A 17473-nucleotide genomic window follows, 5' to 3' on the forward strand; every position below is an offset into this window, starting at 1 on the left:
GGGGGGGGGGGGGGGCTGTGTCTCTAGCCGTTAAAATAAGACCGAAACACGCACCTCACATTCGTCCGGTTTCTGTACAGCCCGGACAGGCCTCGTCACATCCCACAGAGCCTTGGCGGGAGGGCGACGTGAAGAAGAGTCTTCGGCGTTCTCTTTCCTTCTCATGCATTGCGAGCGTACGCGACTATGTACATGCACAAAATCTATTTCTATATGGGAAGCGAGGTTTTCTCGGGGGCTCTACGCTTCTCTTGTTCCCCAAGGCTCCCAGGGGGAGTAAGAGACTAGGAAACAACGACGCTCTCGCGCGTTCCTCGTCGGAACGAATCCTCTCTTTTTCGCGAGTCCAGCTCCGGGCCAGCCGACAAAACTTGGCCTTTGAGGTGCGCGCACAAAGAGAGACCGGGTTGGACGAGCGGATTCTCTCCGTTCTCGCAGAGAATTTGGAGGCAGCCCCCCGAAAAAAAGACCTACACGGATTCGCGAACTCACGCTTGTTATGCCTTAGGTATTTCTCGCGAGTTCGCACAAAACAAATCAAACTGGAGAGCGCCGCCGCGCTTGCAGTCCAGAGGCCCAGAGAGGGAAAAGGAACTTCTGGCTGCGGGGGAAGGCAGGTTTGCAAAAACTCGAGAGAAGAACGCCGTGGCCCTTGCCTGAGCGCACGCGTGGCAAAGAAAAGAACTTTTTCGGGCAGAACTGAGAGCGGAGAGCGCCTTGTCGCAACTGCGCCGCCCCCGCAAAAACTGACCTTGCCGGTTCGCTCAGGTGTCTCCTGTCGATGCTTCTCGTAGAAAGACGACGCAGACAGGCGAGAAAACTGCGGAACTGCGCGACGCCCGATCGGCACTTTTCTCGCTTTTAAACAAAAAACTCTCGGCCCTCTCTTCCTCTCGTCCTCTCCGGTGTCTCTACAGCTGCGCGCGTTCGTCTCCACGTTTCGCCCGCGCCGCGAAGGCCGCTGTGCTGGCCGGTTTCCTCCCTCTTTTTTGCGGGTCTTTTCCACGGAGCGGTTTTTCTCGCCTGTTCAGCTTTTCGCCAGTCTCGCCTCTCCTTGCAGCTCCTTCGCTTTCCTTTTCCTGCGTTCTCTGCCGCCGACCCGAACACGAACTCGCGCCGGCTTTTCTCGGGTCCTCGAAAACGCTGATTCGCTCCTTCCCAGCCGCACAAACTGCCGCGAACTGTCTTCTTTCCCTCCTGTGTTGCAAAAGAGGCCGCAGAGGCGTCCGCCGCTCTCGCCTCGCTTCTCTGCGCTTCTTCTGGGTCCAAAGGCGTCGATTTTCCTCGCTTGTGCTCCCTATCTCTCGCGGCGGGGGAGGGGGGGGGGGGTGCCGCCGACGAGTCGCCGGCTGCAAATTCGCACAACCCTGCGCCTCGGCGTCGCTTCTTCGGTTTTCGAGGGTGTGCTTTCTCTTTCCTTCTTTAGAGGAACAGTCTTCACAGCGCGTCGATTTATGAAGAATTTCCTCGCTCTCTCAGGCGTTCGGTTTGCCCCCCTCGGGGTCTCCGCGACTGAACTGCGGGCGTGTCTGGAAATCGTAAAGGCTCAGCGGGGTCCACCTGCAACGAATTCTCTCTTCGTTGCGCATCAGAGAAGCCGCGGGCGCTCCGCGCCTCCGAGTCGCCCCGTGTGGTGACGAGAAGGCAGCGACGTGGGGTCTCCTGCCGTCTGGGCGAGCGTCGCTCGGCGCCGCGTTGTTTTCTCTTTGGCCGAAAGAGACAACCCTGTCTCCTGTCTGAGCGCGTTTTCGCGCATTCCCTTCTCGTTTCTCCTCGCGGCGCCTCTCTGGCGCGCGTTCCTGCCCACGACATGGCAAACCAGGAAGCGGAAGAGACGGCAGACGCGCCGGCGAAACGTGCGCGCGCGTCGGGGGATCGGCCTCTGGTGGCGTCGAAGAGACACGCGGGTCCGCGTCACTCCTCGACAGACGGCGCGTCAAACGCGACTGACGCAGACAAAGCGCCAGCTTCTCTCGCGGAGTCTCTTTTTGCGTCTTCGTCTGACTCGCTAGGTGCTTGGGATCCCGAGGGAGAACCGCCGACTGAGGCCGCAAAGGGTTCCGCCGGCCAAGCGCAAGAGAAGGACGACGCCGACGGACTGCTTCTCCTCGAATCCGGTCTCTGTGGGCCGACAGAGTTCGGTTCGCTGACGTTTGAAACTGACGCGTCGCTGATCGAATCGCTCCTCGCATCGTCCGGGCTCTGCCCTGCCAGCAACTTGCTCGGCACTCCACAGGCAGACCCCCTCGGTGGCGATTCAACGTCCTCTGCGCCTCCAGTCCTGGACGGAGACGCGACTGCGTCGCTTGACTTTCCTCCCTCGACGCCATCACTACACGCGAGGCGAAACGCGGAGGACGGCTCTGCTGCCTCACCGCCTTCTTCTGCCTCACCGCCTTCTTCTGCTTCACCGCCTTCTTCTGCTTCACCGTCTTCTTCTGCTTCACCGTCTTCTTCTGCTTCACCGTCTTCTTCTGCTTCACCGTCTTCTTCGGGTTCGTCTGCCTCTTCATTTCCGCTCTCTGCTGCGAGTTTGCTGGCGCTGGCGCCTGGCCACGCGACGCAAATTGTGCAGAGAGAAGAGAGAAGGCCGCGGAGTCAGCAGGACATCCTCGCGACTGCGCCGCCGCTCTTCAGTCCGCCGACTGTTCCAGCGGTGCAAAACGTCGTCGCTTCTGCGCGGGTTGTTTGGAGAACCGAGGCCGGAGACGCGTGGAAGGACGACGCCAAACTGGATTTGCGACACCTGGCCATCAGCTGCCGATTCGCCGAATATAATCCGAGGAAAATCAATGCATGCATCGTACGGCTGAGAAACCCCAAGTGCACGGTCCTTGTCTTCAGATCTGGTAAGAGAGAACGAAACTGGAACGGTGACACAGAGGCCTGTCCACCAAGTCCACGTCGGGTCTTACGCGCTCAGCTACGCGAACCGACAACTGTGACTACATGGATATACACACGGGCTACGAGACGGATGTACACATCAAGTCGTAAAAGGTTCGAAGTACGTGCACATCTATCTATCTGTATCTATCTATCTATCTGTATCTATCTATCTATCTATCTATCTATCTATCTATCTATCTATCTATCTATCTATCTATCTATCTATCTATCTATCTATCTATCTATCTATCTATCTATCTATCTAGAGAGAGCTAGAGAGAGAGGGGTAAAATCATACATGTTTATGCAGGTGTTGTTCTCTGGCCTCTTGCATGTACGCTCATGTATCCTTGCGCCTGCATGTGTTTTGACAAAGCTGTCACTACGTGATTGCTGGGAAAGTGTGTATGCGGAACTATCGATGAAGAAACCAAAGACAGGAGATTTCTGACAGCTGAATGGACTCTGCAGTTGGCATGAAGCACGGCTCGAAACGTAGGGCAGGGTTTTCCCGGCGTTGTGCGTTGTTGATTCTGTCTGTGGAGACTGTGCCGCGTTGTACGCTGTGGCGTGGGGTTTGCGGTGTACGTACACTTCAGGCCGCCTGATAATCACTGGCGCGAGGAGCGAAACAGAGGCGGAGCGGGCGGCGCGCCTGACCGCGAAGATGCTCACATTTGCGTACTGCGGGAGCAGCGACAAAGACGCAAGTTTGCACAGTCCATCAGCCCCTCTGCGGCTTGCTTCCGGTCCCTCTAAAGACGACCGGGTTTCTTCCGACGAATCCCGGAGGCGATCGGGGAGTTTCGGAGAAGACTCGGCTGCCTGTACGGCTGTCCAAAGCAGTGAAAGTTCCTTGGTTCTGGTGGAGCCAGACAGGAGAAGCAAACAGAAGCTGTGCCTGCGCGACTTTAAAGTCGAGAATGTTGTCGCGAGTGCAGACTGCGGGGTACCGGTGCGTCTCGAAGGCCTCGCCTTCGAACACAAGGAATTCTCCAGCTACGAACCCGAGCTGTTTTCAGGTGAGAAAAATATGAAAAAACAGTCACCCCACCATAGACATACGTATATATATATATATATATATATATATATTTATATTTATTTCTTTGTTCATATAGGCGAGTGTGTACAGAAATGTGTAGATAAGTGTAGCCATGGATATATCGAAATGGCATTATCTCTGGAAGGCTTGTAGTCGTTTTTTATATTTGTAGAGGTTTTGGAGTTTGGAGGCAGCTTTATGTGCGTCTGTACGTGCGTGGACCCTCCGTGTTCGTTGTTTTTCTCGTCGTTTCAGGTCTGGTGTATCGATACAACCCCACGGCGTCTCTCAAGGCAGTGCTGCTGGTCTTTGTCAGCGGCAAGGTTGTCATTACTGGGTGCAAGAACCTGAGTGAAGTGAATCACGTCTTCGAGTCTCTTTACCCTGTGCTCGTCCGCTACCATCAATGACAACCTGTCTCTCGTCTCTTTTCTCTCTAGCCCCGTCTGCAGCGCCGAGGGCCGCGCAGAAAAATACGGAACACTCTCGTTCAAATCGGTGTCGATGAACGCAGAGTCCTGGTGTTGTGTGCCGACAGGTGGATCGTCGATCTGTGTGGAATCATTTGCATGTGTGCAAACAGCAGCTGTGCCCGTATATGCGCGAGTACGCGCGCATGTGCATGCACGTGGCAGGGAACCCAGTCCTCTCTGGCGTTGGGGCATGTTCGACAAGTGAACTGTTCTTCAACTTTTGAAGTTGAAGAGACGCAGCGGCTCTTGGAGGGCCAGCGCGTTCGGTGGGGGGGGGGGGGTCGCTGAGTGGCAGGCTCTCGCCTCACTGAGTTTCGTGGGGTTTTTGCTCATCAGTGATGCCCACAGCGGGAGGCGCTTGCGTTGACGATGTCGGTTCGGCGCATTTTCGCGCGTCTTTTTGAAGGCAAACCACTCCGTTTCTCCTTTGCCCCCATGAGGGGGGACCGCCTCAGACGTTTGGTTTCTGCTTTTAAAGCCTTCCCTACGCCGTCCACCGCGCGCGGGCGTCGCCCCAAACGCCACGAACGAACAGCCTTCTTTCCTCTCCTCGCAGGCGTGTCTCTCCGCGTTCTCTCGCGCATGCCTGGGCACTTGCGGTCTCTTTCCGTACCAGCCTCTGCTTTCAGTAGAAGACGGAGATCGGGGAAGACTTTCCTCTGTCGCTTTCTCGGTACCTCGCTGTTCGCACGGCCTTTTTCTTCCGGTTCTCGTGCAACGACACCTCGTGGAATCGCCTCAGCAATTTGCCCACAAAATACGTCGCACAACTGGCGGTGTTATTGCTATATCTGTACATCCTTGCAAACTCGTAGTTCCAGAATGTTTAACTTTTGCCCCACCAGAATTGAGCGCGGCTGTCACGCTACCCGGCCGTGTACGTATCCAGTGGAGCGCAAAGAACAGGACAAATGCATCACTGTCGCCATCTATTTACATATATCATATTTCTAGATGTTCATCACCCGCATATGCTTAGGTATGTGTCTCTGTCTGTGTGTGTGAACGCATGCATTTATGTCCACCTTGGGAGGACCGATCGTTTTGACGATCCTAAAGGACCTCAGCCGACGCCCTGTGGAAGGGATTGCTGAGTTTGATTGTCTAAATACACAGCGCAGTTTTAAATCCGCCACTGAAGTCCGTTTGATTGCAAGTGTTCGGAAAACGAAAAGCTGGAAAACGGAATTTCTTGACATGCGCCCAGCCACTCGGGTTTGGAGCCGTCACAAGTTTTTCTGAGCGTGAACAGGTGACGAGCAAGACGCCTTTCAGATTAGCAAAGCAACGAAGCGAGACAAAAGACCGAATCCTGCCAAAGGCCAAGATGCCAACGAAGGAGGAACGAAAACGCAGTCTCATTCAAGAGACGCGGAGGAAACAAAACAAGCTAAAACTTCGGGGGGAGTGTCTGAGCAGCAAAAGATCCATTTCTAGCCCACGGGAACTGTGTGACGGCTCTTTCTCTCCAGGCGTCAGTAGGTGCTTCACGACATCCGCAGTCGGTGAACTCGTTTCCCAGCGCCGCTCTTAATGTTTTTCGGATGCCTTTTCCGTGCCCCTCTGTCGGTTTTGCCGCTTCACCCTTCTCTCTGTCCACAAAATTCCGCTGCTTCGCACCCCCCTCGAAGTTCCGCTGAGTCGAGGTTTTGCGGGCCTTCTCCTGTCGCCAGCACCGACCTGTTCGGCTCTGGATGTCTTTTCTGATGTCGCTTCCGAGCACTCGGCATCTTTCGTTTCGCTGGGCCAAGGATCCAAGCCTTCTGTGCCTTCCGCGGCGCCGCCTCCACACCCGTGGCCCGCCTCCAGAAGTCGGTCTTGACGCATGCTTCGAAAGCGGCGATTTCTCATTGCCAGCGCGGGTACTTTTTTCTCATCTGAGGCCCTCCCACGAGGACAGTCTCAACGCGCTGGGGGGTTAGCGACCCGGGCGTCTTGTCCCTCGGCCCGTACTCGACTTGGACGCGTTTCGGAGATCGAACTTGAGTGACCATCTGCGTGCGAGTGTACGGGGCATTGTCTCCGCCGAGAAGCGGCGGGGAAGGAAGACGGAGAGGAGCGGCGAGAGCGTCTTGAAGCGTCTCTCCTTTCCCAGAGAGCGCTAGCGCGCTCGGTCCACTCGGCGTTACGGTTGGAACAGGACCGCCTGAGCTTTTTGAGAGCAGAGTCGGCTCCGGCGGCGGAGGCAGACGGCGAGAAAACGGCAAGCCAACGTCCACCAACTCGCCTTCGAGAGGAAAAGGTGAAGCCTTGGAAGTTTCCAGCAGGCCGGGGTCGCCCGGTCGCCTCACTCCCCTCGAGGGAGGCGGCCGCGCGAGCAAAGGCTTGTCGTTTTTCCTGCCGGCTGACCGTCCAGGGGCTTCCAACCTGTTTGCGTAGATCTTTGTCGCAGCCACACGCGCATTTTGCGACGGCAGAGCCGATCTGTCTCCCTTAGGTGCCTTCCCGTCCCAGCGGACCTCGCGCCAAGAGGAGCGCACGAGTTCGGCGGGAAGCACGCGACTGCCGGTGGCGAGTTCCTCCGGGACCGCTTTGGAGCCCGAACTCGCAGCACGCGGGGGCGGGCCAGTGAGCCTTGGGGCTGTCGGCAGTGGCGCCGAGCTCTCCATTTCTGACTCTGCGAGAGGCGCGGCGTTCGGCGCCGCGGGGAGAGGCCGAGCAGGTTTCTGGGCGGCGGGGAGAGAAGCCCAGCTCGGCGGATCGACTCTCTCTGCCACGGCTCCTATTCGTTTCCCCTCCGAGACTGCGGAGACCCCGTCGGTCACCGTCCAGGGCGACTCGGGCGGGAACCGCTGTGGACTGTTCGACGCATAGAGGCCTGGGGGACGAGGCGGCGGAAGTGCTGGAGCCGCCGGCGCCGGCCAGGCAGGACGAGGCGGCGAGGGCCGAGAGACTGGTCGCCGTTCTCCTTTCACGAGGGCAGGCACGCGTTCTGGTTCGTCGCGAATCCCGTTTCCTTGTTTCTCGGGGAGAAGTGACGAGCGCGGTTCAGCCCAGAAACCCGCGGGAGGCGGCCACGCGACCGACCCTGCTTCCCGCCTCTCCACACGCTCTTCCAAGTCTATCCACTGTCTCTCGGCTGTCTCGCCGAGAACCCCTTTCCCCACCGACTGCTCGTACAGTTCACTCCCTTCCGCGCGACGTCCCAGAGGCTCCGTCTGCGTCGAAATCGGCGCGGCGCGAAGGGGCGGTCCTTCTCGACTCTCGAACGCCCGGGTCACTGTCAGAACGCCGAGAGGCGCGCGGGTCTCCAACGCTGCAGGCGAACTTCTCTCGGGTCTTTGAGGCAGCAGCGCCGATTCGTCAGGAGGTGCGGGACGCGTCCGAGCAAAGGCAGGTGACCGAGATGGACCGAATGGAAAAGGTTCTCCAGGCGGCGACGCCCCGCGTGGCTGTGCTGGCCGAGGCGCGGGGCCCAGGGGCGGATTAGCTTGAAAGGTTCGGCCTCCAAGGGCAAGGGGGTCTGCCAGGACCGACGAGCCTCTGTCGAAAACGCCGAGTTCTTCACTTGATGCGTACTCGGAATCCCAGTCAGAGCGCTCCGAGTCTTCGAAGGAAGCCTCCGATGCGCATTCTGGACAGTCCGTCGAGAAGCTGTCCGCGTCGCCGCCAGGAAGGAGACCGCCGCTTCTGGGCACCTCGACAGTCGATCTGCGGGTCCCCAAAGCGGCGTACGCGAGGTACTCCCTCTCCGAGCCGTAACCTTTTTTCGGTGGAGGCCCGAAAATCGGCGCCTCCCAGTCTCTGTCTCGTGAAGGGCCGGGGCGAGGCGAGCGCTGCGCGTTCTTCGAAGACCCGAACTCGGGTCGAGGATCGTCTGCATCGTACAGGTCGAGCGGGATGGACATGTTTGTGGGCGCGGCTTCGACGGGCCTTCGGCTGATCCCTCCTCTTGGTCTTGTCTCTTCGAATTCAACAGTGGGTGGGGAATCAAAAAGCCGATTGGGAGGCGGGGACTCATCTGGGCTGTTTCGCCGGTCCTCCTGGCCGGGGGATGCATACTGCGCCTGTCGCGCCTCCCTTACCTGCATCTCCTCTCCGACGTCCAGAGAGTCTCGAGGGTATCCGTCAGCCCGTCCTTCACGCAGGTGCGCCGAAACCGGTGGGCGTCTCCGCTCCGCTTCCGACCGCTCAGGGAGAGAGAGCGGGGCGCCCCCGCGAGGTTCCGCAGAGTCTGGATCCACAGGCCGTGAAACGCTGTAGTAGGGTGGCGGGCGTGGAAGACGAGGCTGCGGCGGCGTGGGCGACAGAAGATCCCCCGGCGGATACCCTGGAGGCTGCGAATCTCTCGGAGGCTCGACTTCCTCTTCGGGAGGCGCCTGTCGGGAAAAAGGCGCCGGATAGTAGGGCGGGCCAGGCGGAGGATAGTAGGCCGGCGTTGGGGGCGGGGGGGACGGAATCGGCTCGCGTTCTGTTGTTGGTGGCAGTTCGCGAGGCGCGTACGTCAGTGGCCGCGTAAACGCTACCGGTCGTCGCGTTGTCGTCGTCGTGCGCTGTTGAGGAGAGTCAGGAGGGGAGGCGTATCCCGGGATCGGTGGGAACGGGGGGGGAGGCAGAGGCTCTGGGTAGCCTGGCGGATAATACGGAGGCGCGCCTGGAGGGTAGTAGGGCGGGTAAGGCTGACCACCTGGAGGACCAGGGTAGGGCGGCGGCGCCGGAGGCGAGGGCGGCGCAGGATCCGCGGGCCCCGGAGGTTGAGCATTTGGCGGCTGATAGCCTGGTGGACGTGTATACCGTGGCGGGGCGCGCGTTGCCGTTGCCGTTGCCGTTGCAGATGGCTGCGTGAGCGGATCGGCTGGGCCTTCCGACCCCGTCCTGCCAGGCGCAGGGACAGGCTGGGCGTGGCTGTCGGCAAGTTGTGCGACGTTTGACTCGTCAGGCCGAGCGCTCCTAGACCCTGGACCACGGTAGACACCTGGAACCGGCAGGGGCGTCTCTGCCACGCGCTCGCTGCCCAGCGACGCGTCGCCGGGACGCGGTCCTTCTCGAAAGACTCCCATGGGGCGTCGCTCGGGGGGGAGATACTCTGGCGGTCGAGTGAATCGAACGGGGCGTGTGGTGTGGATATCATCGACAGGTGCCAGCGTCGTCGTCGTTGTTACGTGGGGACGACGTCTTGGAACCCAGATTGGCAGCCAGTCGGTTTCCGGAACGGGGCGCTCGAGGCTCTCGTCGCCGGCCGCTGCTGGCAAGACGCCAAAATACCCGCGGGCCGGCTCCAAAGACTCGTCGGCTGCCGACTCTGCTTTTTCGCTGGAAAGAGGCGGGAGAAGGCCTTCACTCGCCCCGCCCCTCTCGAAGCGCCTTCCAGAAGACATCGAATTCCTCTCGGTCTCCCGCCGGCCGTCCTCGGCGCTGCTTGCGGGCGGGGCGTAACCCCCCACGGGGTCAGTCGGAAAAAAAGGGGAAGGCAGCAAGCCTGGCAAGCTGCCGGGAGGCGCTGCCGGCGAATCACGCGCCGCAGGCTTGGAAGGTGAAGCATCCGCTGCCGCGTTTTTCACGCCAGGCGACGGCGGGGGCTCTTGTGGAACGGGCGCTAACGAGACAGGAGGATTTGCGGCTCCGGAGCGGTAAGGAGACAGATCCGGCTGCGGCCAGGTCCCTCGTCCGTCTCGAGCTGGGGCGACAGAAGGCCCTCGAGGCCTCCGAAGGCTTTCGGCTCCGCCGCGCGTCGGCGGCCAGACAGGCGCCCGAACCCCGTGGGACGGGGCCTGGTGTCCCCTGCCATCCGTCAGAGGCGCCGGTTGTGTGGGCTGTGTGGTGTTTGTAGGCTCGCCGTAAGCACTGCGAGTTGTGCCACGCGGAGGGAAGGGATAATAATCATAGACTGGATCGTAGTACGGAGCAGGAGGCGGCCCGAAACCGGCGGGGGGCGGATGCCAGTCCCAGTTTCCAGGACGCGGAGAATACGGGTACTGTGGCGGCCCTTCAGTTTGTGGTGCGTCCTCCCGTTGTCCATTAGAGCCATTGGCGTTTTGATTTTTCTCTGAAGGAGGCGAGGAAACACCGCGTTCTGCTCGCCCTCCAGAAGGCGGACCTCGAGGCGCGCGAGGATCTGGAGGCCACGGCCCGCGGTCATACGGCTGCCCGTGCGGCGGCAACAGTGCAGGATAGAAGAGAGGATATGGAGGCGTATTGGAGTCTCGTGAAAGCGGAGAGTCCATGTAAGGAGGTCCTCGCCGTCGCCGAGCTGGCGGTACGTCAGCCGTGGGAGAGGATTCGTCGTACTGCTCATTTTTCCTTGGAACCGTCGGTGCGTCTGCCTGGCGATCCGAGTGAGTATCCACTCCTTCCGCCGTCGCAGGCATCGACGAAGAAGGCCCGACAGTTAAACGTGTTCTAACTGACTCAACCCCAGATCCCGAAGCCGAAGGGGAAGCGAAGGATACAATGCCGCCCGCGGAAGAATGCCAGGTTTGCTCGCGGGAAGCGGAACGAGGTGCGGTTTGGGCTGGCGGCTTGGAAGGCAGTGGCGGTGAGTTACCCAATCGCACAGGTGACCGGTTGCCAGAGAGGTCATCTGCGGGTTCAGGCAAGGGGGGGGCGAATTTCGGACTCCACTCTCGAGTTCGTTCGCTTCGGGAGGAACTTCTCCTAGAGGAGCACTCGGTCAACAGTTGTTGATGGCACAGATAGGCCCAGTACTTTTCGACTCCGGCCTGAATAAGCACAGGCTTCGGGACGATGCCGATAGCATCGATAAACTCAACGAGGATGCCGTCAAAATCATCGTTAGGGACTTGGAACAGATTCTTCAACAGAGCATCCGCCATTTCTGCAGCTGCGTACTCGGTCCGTTTCCGATTCTCATCCTGCACTGTTTCCGCGACACCGGGAAAAATCTGGTCGTGGGCATCGGTAAGGAACTGCTCCACAGCCCGGAGCATCTCAACATCCTTCACTAATCCGGAAGCTTTGTCGGCCACCAGGAGGTCCATGCGGTCCGTGAAGGCAGCTGCGCTCCTGTATTTGTGAGCTGCCAACGCGGCAGCCCCGGAATCTTCTCGAGACTTTGCTAGAACAAAAGCAAAACAGGAAAAAACGAAACGTTGCACTGAAGGGAAATACAAGCTTTAACGCACCTACGAAAAACAAGACTGTGGGTCTACGTACCACGAAGAATGCCTTAAAAAGTGGCGAGATGCCCGTCGAGGACGTTGACGATATGTAGGAATACCTTTCGTTGCAAATCGGGTGCTGTGTGACTGGTCTCAGATGGCTAAAACAGTGTTCACCCTGTGACGGTTGTGGCCCTTTTTCCTTCTCCCCGTCATTTCCGGACACATGTACTCTATTGTGGCTACGATAGTGCTGGTAGTCGAGGGCGTATTTATTACAGAATTCCTTTTGACAAAAACAAGGTGTGAAGCAAGGCTCGGCTGTGGCAGTGAAGAACGACATCCCAGTTCTATTACGCCTTCTTGGTGGTCGGGATCCTCCAGTGACAGCAGGGTTCCGGGTTATCCACTCTGACACAGGCTCAGGCATGTGTATGTGTGCGCGACCAATCTGGTCTACTCAAATTATACGTATACACACACATGGTGTAGTTGCAATGTATATATGTAAACTGGCCAGTTCTATTAGTATACAAAGCGTACGCGTAGGAAATCGCAAATGGCGGAACATCCACATGCAGGGGACACGTGTGCCCCGTCACACCGCTCGTAACGGACTAGAATCGCGGTACCAAAGCTAGTGGCGCAGCAGAGAACTGAAGCTCTTGAGCGAAATTAAAAAACATTTCAGCAGTGTAGAGCCTCCCGATGAAAACAGAGGATGCAAACAGTCCTTACCATCGGTGAGAAGAGGGCAAGTAAAGAGCGCCACGAAAAATGCTGCCGCCGCCCTCCGCCGTACACATCCAGACGGTTTCATGAGGACAGTGAACCAACAAAACGTATGAATGGAGAGAAGAAAACGCGAGTCAGCGAAAAATAAACCGATACAACGACTGAGAATGCAAAGCAGCAAATCACACAGCTGCAAAGAATATACACGTTTTGGGCAACTGTCTTGACAAAAGGACAAGGAATGGGGCCAGTCTCGTTGTCCGACACGTTCAGCGCCAAGTAAGGAAGACACTGGAAAACGAGACGCGTGAACACATGTACACAGGTACAGTACGAAGCGTCGACTTCAAATCAAATCTCCACAGACATCGCTGTTTACTCAGGACGGATGCGCTGAAAGCAGGAAGTCTGCCTACAGACAGGCAGAAAAGGAACTGTTTCTTGGGAGCCGCGCCACGCGATATATGAATAGACACTCTTATACTCGTTGCGTGTCAGGTAAACCGAATGACCAGCAACAAACCGAGCCAAATCACTGACAACACACTTTGGTCTGCCATGAAATGCACGCTTTTGACGGGATGCCTCTAGTTCCGCATCTGCTGAAATGATATGGCTGACGGGAAGAATCCATGCCTCAATTACTATTGATTACTACAGCAGACCCACGGCCTAATTGATAAAACAACTTAACCTAAAAGACGGAAGTATATGAATCTGGCACGATCTTACAAGAGAGAACATGCGAACACGATACGGGCCAAATCCGGGGGCAGGGAGAGTGAGCACCTCTGCTTGTAAAAAAAGAACAGCAATCGCACCAGGTGCCTTAAAAAAAGTAGCTAGTGCTGAAAAAGCTTCAGCTGTTTCAGGGTCCAAAACCCCAACAAGAAGTGCTGCGAACTCCAAGGAAACGAGTCATCAATTACTATTCTTCTTGAGCGCGCTGACTAGCATCGTAATCCGAACTGTTAGTGATATCCTTGTGTCCAGTCTCTTCACACTGCCGCGGTGAAAAACAGCCACGTCGAGCTACGGTTCTGGCTGTCAACGGAAGTTACAACGGTATTGTCAAGGAACCTGTTAGCAATTCGGCGGGTATCCGCCTTGCTAGGGGGCCGACTGTAGGGCTCTTTTTCTTCTCGAGTGTGCCTTCTATGCAGGGCGCCGCTCCTGCTTACTCTCAGCAACTCAGCCAGTGGAGCAGTGAGGCAACAGTATGAATAGGAAGAACACTTGGAATAGGAGAGGTGTGCGTGAATCAACTTCTAAACTGACATGCGATGTGGCCAAACTCGGAAAAGTAGCCTAGGTTGGGAACCCCAAGGGCGGAACCGTAACTTCGGCACCGCAGAACGCCTTGCATGGCTGAGAACATTTTAACTCCCAACCATCCAGTAAAGTCAGGTACAAAATCGGCTATTGGCCTGCTGTTTGGATAGAGGCTCCACCGTTTCCGCTTGAGTGGCAATACCTCGAGACACGAGACTTTCTCGGGCGACTATGGTGCCGTCTCATGCAGCGGCCTCCTTTGAATGCCAACACGGAACTAATAGGGTAAACAACTAGCTTCCTTGAACGGAAACGCCAGTCAAAGACGCAGAAAATAACATAAACAGATTGCATACGATTCCCCCAAATCGACCGAGTCTGGATGACCATCGAAACTCGCGATGAGACAAAACGCATTAACCCCGAATGCCCGGCAGGCCAATAAAACCGGCGAAAACCCCCCACATTCATAGCTAAAATAGTTTCACGTCCAGGCAGGAACCAGACTGCATGTTTCAAGGATTTACTTTCAGCACATTCCCACGCTGAACAGAAGCTGTCCCCCCACCAACAGGCCAGCAAGAGCGACGGCCGACGCAGCGGTTACGGCTTGGCTGCCGGATACTGTCACTGCAGGCACAAGCACCCCACAAAAAAACAAAATGAGAAAACATCTGAGATCCGTGTCGTAGAGTTAACCTGAGTTTTTTTCCCGCCGTGCTGGCCACCCTGGCCCTGAAACTGTCGACTTGGAACTCTTACCTGCGACGTCGTTTTTCCGGAGGTCCTCTGTAGATGTGCGCAACACAAAAAACACACAACAAAGATAGAGGAACAGCAGGAATGTTTTCTATGGTGTTGCAGAACTGCGCGGCTTTTTTCGCTCGGAGCAGGGGTGTGAGGCCGTTTCACGTACGTGTTCTCTCCATGTCTTGCCAGGTATGCCGTTCTGCAAACACGTGGAAAACGCACACGGACTCGGTGTCTTTCATAAACGTCTGCCTTTTCCCCGCAGCCAACTCTGAGCCGTGCGTGCGCTCGCACAAAAACACCAGACTGGCTATCGCATACAGCTGAGTGCTTACTGAGAACTTCTTGAGGCTGAGCCTCTTGCATAGCTTGATCCTGCTTGCTCATTTCCTCCACAAGTTGGGCGGCTGTCCCCTCTTCAGTCTCCGCAGGCGGGACCACGGCGGGGGGTGCTTCGAGGGCTTCTGGTTCCAAGGCCTTTGCAACGGGTTCCACCACATCGCGAGCTTCGGCTGCTTGACTTCCGACAGGCTCCATCCCTTCAGCAGGCAACGCGCCTTGTGGCTGTTTCACCGGCTCAGCTGCCATCATTCGCGGTTCTGCATCGAGCGAACGCGCCTCTTCGGCGGCCGAAGATTCCGCTTCTTGGGCGCTAGCTTGTTCCACTGGCGCCGAAGCAGATCCTTCTTCGCCCTCCGACATGTTGCTTTCCACCTCCGCAGGCCCATCTTCGTTGGGGGAGACGACGGCATTGTCTGAAAAAAACAGAGGCAAACAACACTCGAGTGGAGACTTGAACCCCGGCTCTGATTCAGTTCCGTGCTCTCGGGCAATGCGCGAAACGCGTTTGCTGTCGCAGGCGACTTCGTCGCTATGCCAACACATCTTTCAACTTCCCGCTGCCTCGCACAAAGAAAAAGCTGTGCACTCACCGCCTCCGCCCGGAGCAGCCTCGCTGAGGAGTTCCTCTTCGACGGGGGTCTGGTCCAAAAGTCTGACGTGGTCCTGGTTGAACGCATGCGCGAGCCTGTCACGGGCGACGTGGTTGCCAAGGTGCACGTGAGCCCTAATCTGTCTCTCTCCGCCGTCGATCTGGACAAAAGACGCCGGGGCGTCCTCCTCCTCGGCCAGCCTGCCTTGGGCGCTAGAGCCATCACCCTGCTGAAGGTAAGAAAGTGCATCCGAGGCGTACGGATCGACGTATCTTTCTTCTTCGGAGTCATCGTCTTCGTGGAAAGAGCCCGCGTCTTCCGAATCATTCACGTCGTCGTCTTCCTCTTGTTCCATGAAGGAAGCCTCATCCTCGTCACCTTCCTGTTCACTGTCAGCCTCTTCCGAGTTGTCTTTGTCATCGGCGCTGCCGTTCTCAATGAACGACATCTCATCTTCCTGATCTTCGTTCGTCGCGTCGGAATCGTCTTCCTCCTCTGACGCGTTCTCACTGCCTTCTTCGTCCGCGTCTTCCATTCCCGGAACCGCCTTTCGCAAAACACCCGCTTCCTCGCCGTGAATTCCATGGTCAGTCTGGAGCATACTCACATCGGCGTCTGCGTAGTCACTGCCGAGCTCATTTTTCAGCTGATTCAACAACTGCTGCTGGCCTGCGCCCGCCAACTTGACGTCTCCCAATTCGGACTCCGAACTGTTGTCCGAGTCGCTGGCGACGTCGCCGGCGAGTTCGTTGTCATCTTCCCATGTGAGACCGGCAACGAAGACGAGTGAAGACACGAACAAGACAGCGACAACCGAAATTTTCAGCGAGAAAAGAGCGAGAAAAAAGTTGCGTGACAGACGAGTCTCTCCAGTCGAACGCCTCATTTTGGCAACAAAAAAGTACAACGTAGTGGCAGCGGCTAGCTGGCAAGAAAGATCACAGACACCGAAAAAGGCCAGAACGCGGCCTAGATACGTGAACCCGTTTCGAGAAAGAAAAGGACAGGGAAGCCAAACGACTCCAGAGTGGTGTTGAGAAAAAAGATCTTGTGTTTCGGAGACGGACCCGAAAAAGATTCGACACTTTGCCTGCCACGGCTTCCGAGCAAGGCCGCCGCGCGAGGCCTTGTCTTCGCAAGACACCGCTTTCTTTGGGGCAAGAGAGGCCACTCAAAAGTCCAACCGCGCACGCAAAGACAATGCACGCAAACACCGGACACTTCTCAGAGTGAAAACATCTTGCACTTTGCCCTACAAAAGTGACGTATTCAGAAAAAACGAAAGGCCGAGAGGAGGAAAGCATCGCAGGAACTCGGTTCAGCTTGCGGCAGAGCGACAGCGCCGGAGCACATACACCAGGGACACAGCGCGAACCAGAGTCGTTGCCTGAACTCTCTTTCCCCCCAGCCCTGAAACCCTCTGCTGTTCCTGTTGGACACCACTTAGCAGCCAGCGTCGCCTGCGCATCATCCAGCGGCGCTCCTGTACCATTGTTCACCAAGGAACAGACCCAAAACAGCTTGCCATCTCGTGTGGCGAGGTCCGTAGACATATCAGAAGGTTGCGCGTACCATCTAGCGTCCGCGTTTTTTTCGATCGGGAAACACTCCTCGACATAGACACACGCGCCGCCTGACACAATACGCATTCAAGCTGTAAGCGTCTCTGTATCCACGTGCCTCATCATCGTCCGAGATCACGGGTGGGATGATACCGCTTCTGCTAAACCCCAAAAATCATGGGCAGATTTCTCCGCTTATTCCTCCCGCCTCCTCATGATTGTAGACTTGGAGGGAGTCCGCTGTAGGAGACACACTCGGAGGGAACGGAGAGAGGACGGAAAGGTGCTCACTTAGGGCGATTATTTTTTAGAACGTGTATTCCCCCGCAGCTGACGGTAGAAAAGAAACCTACAAAACATTTTGGCCGCCGGGGTCCCAGAGACACGGCCGAAGAAGGAGACTGTCGCTCGATGCTTGATTTTTAGGCGTAGGGTCCCTCTGACAAGCAGCGGAGCTCCTGTAGAAAATCCACCGCTGTGGCTGCCAGTGCTGTGTCTGTTGAGAGTTAGAGGCAATGGAGCCTTTGAGGGTAGTGAAAGGTGCACTCGATTCAAGAGACAAAACAGCTGTCTCGGGTAGCTTGCGTTCTCTCCCTTGTCCACCGACCAGGACACTGTCCATGCGACACCGTGCTTGCGCCTGTTTTTATTTGCGGCGGAGACCGTTCTTTAACAGAAACAACAGTCAGACGGGCACACAGAAGACAATCGCTCGTAGACTTGATACGAACGCACCTGGTGCTGGTCCAACACGTCC

The 17473-nt window shown here is 57.0% G+C and overlaps 3 protein-coding genes across 3 annotated transcripts; 1 reads left to right on the forward strand and 2 right to left on the reverse strand.

The window, feature by feature from the left end:
* Positions 1-1810: 1810 nt before the first annotated feature.
* On the forward strand, positions 1811-4344 carry NCLIV_027830 (TATA-binding protein, related; the record flags this gene model as incomplete). The annotated part of the gene is made up of 3 exons (XM_003882977.1): positions 1811-2849; positions 3489-3911; positions 4190-4344. The coding sequence occupies 3 exons, from the start codon at positions 1811-1813 to the stop codon at positions 4342-4344; spliced, it is 1617 nt and encodes a 538-aa protein (XP_003883026.1).
* A 1910-nt stretch (positions 4345-6254) lies between these two features.
* NCLIV_027840 (conserved hypothetical protein) lies at positions 6255-12206 on the reverse strand (the record flags this gene model as incomplete). Its single annotated transcript, XM_003882978.1, has 2 exons — positions 6255-11422; positions 12182-12206. The coding sequence occupies 2 exons, from the start codon at positions 12204-12206 to the stop codon at positions 6255-6257; spliced, it is 5193 nt and encodes a 1730-aa protein (XP_003883027.1).
* Positions 12207-14001: 1795 nt separating this feature from the next.
* NCLIV_027850 (uncharacterized protein) lies at positions 14002-16040 on the reverse strand (the record flags this gene model as incomplete). The annotated part of the gene is made up of 5 exons (XM_003882979.1): positions 14002-14102; positions 14235-14261; positions 14389-14421; positions 14558-14977; positions 15155-16040. 5 exons carry the CDS (start codon positions 16038-16040, stop codon positions 14002-14004), a joined length of 1467 nt encoding a protein of 488 aa, XP_003883028.1.
* Between the last annotated feature and the right edge of the window lie 1433 nt (positions 16041-17473).

Source organism: Neospora caninum, chromosome VIIb, assembly GCF_000208865.1.
Source record: "Neospora caninum Liverpool complete genome, chromosome VIIb".
In the NCBI taxonomy this organism is placed as follows: Eukaryota; Apicomplexa; class Conoidasida; order Eucoccidiorida; family Sarcocystidae; genus Neospora; species Neospora caninum.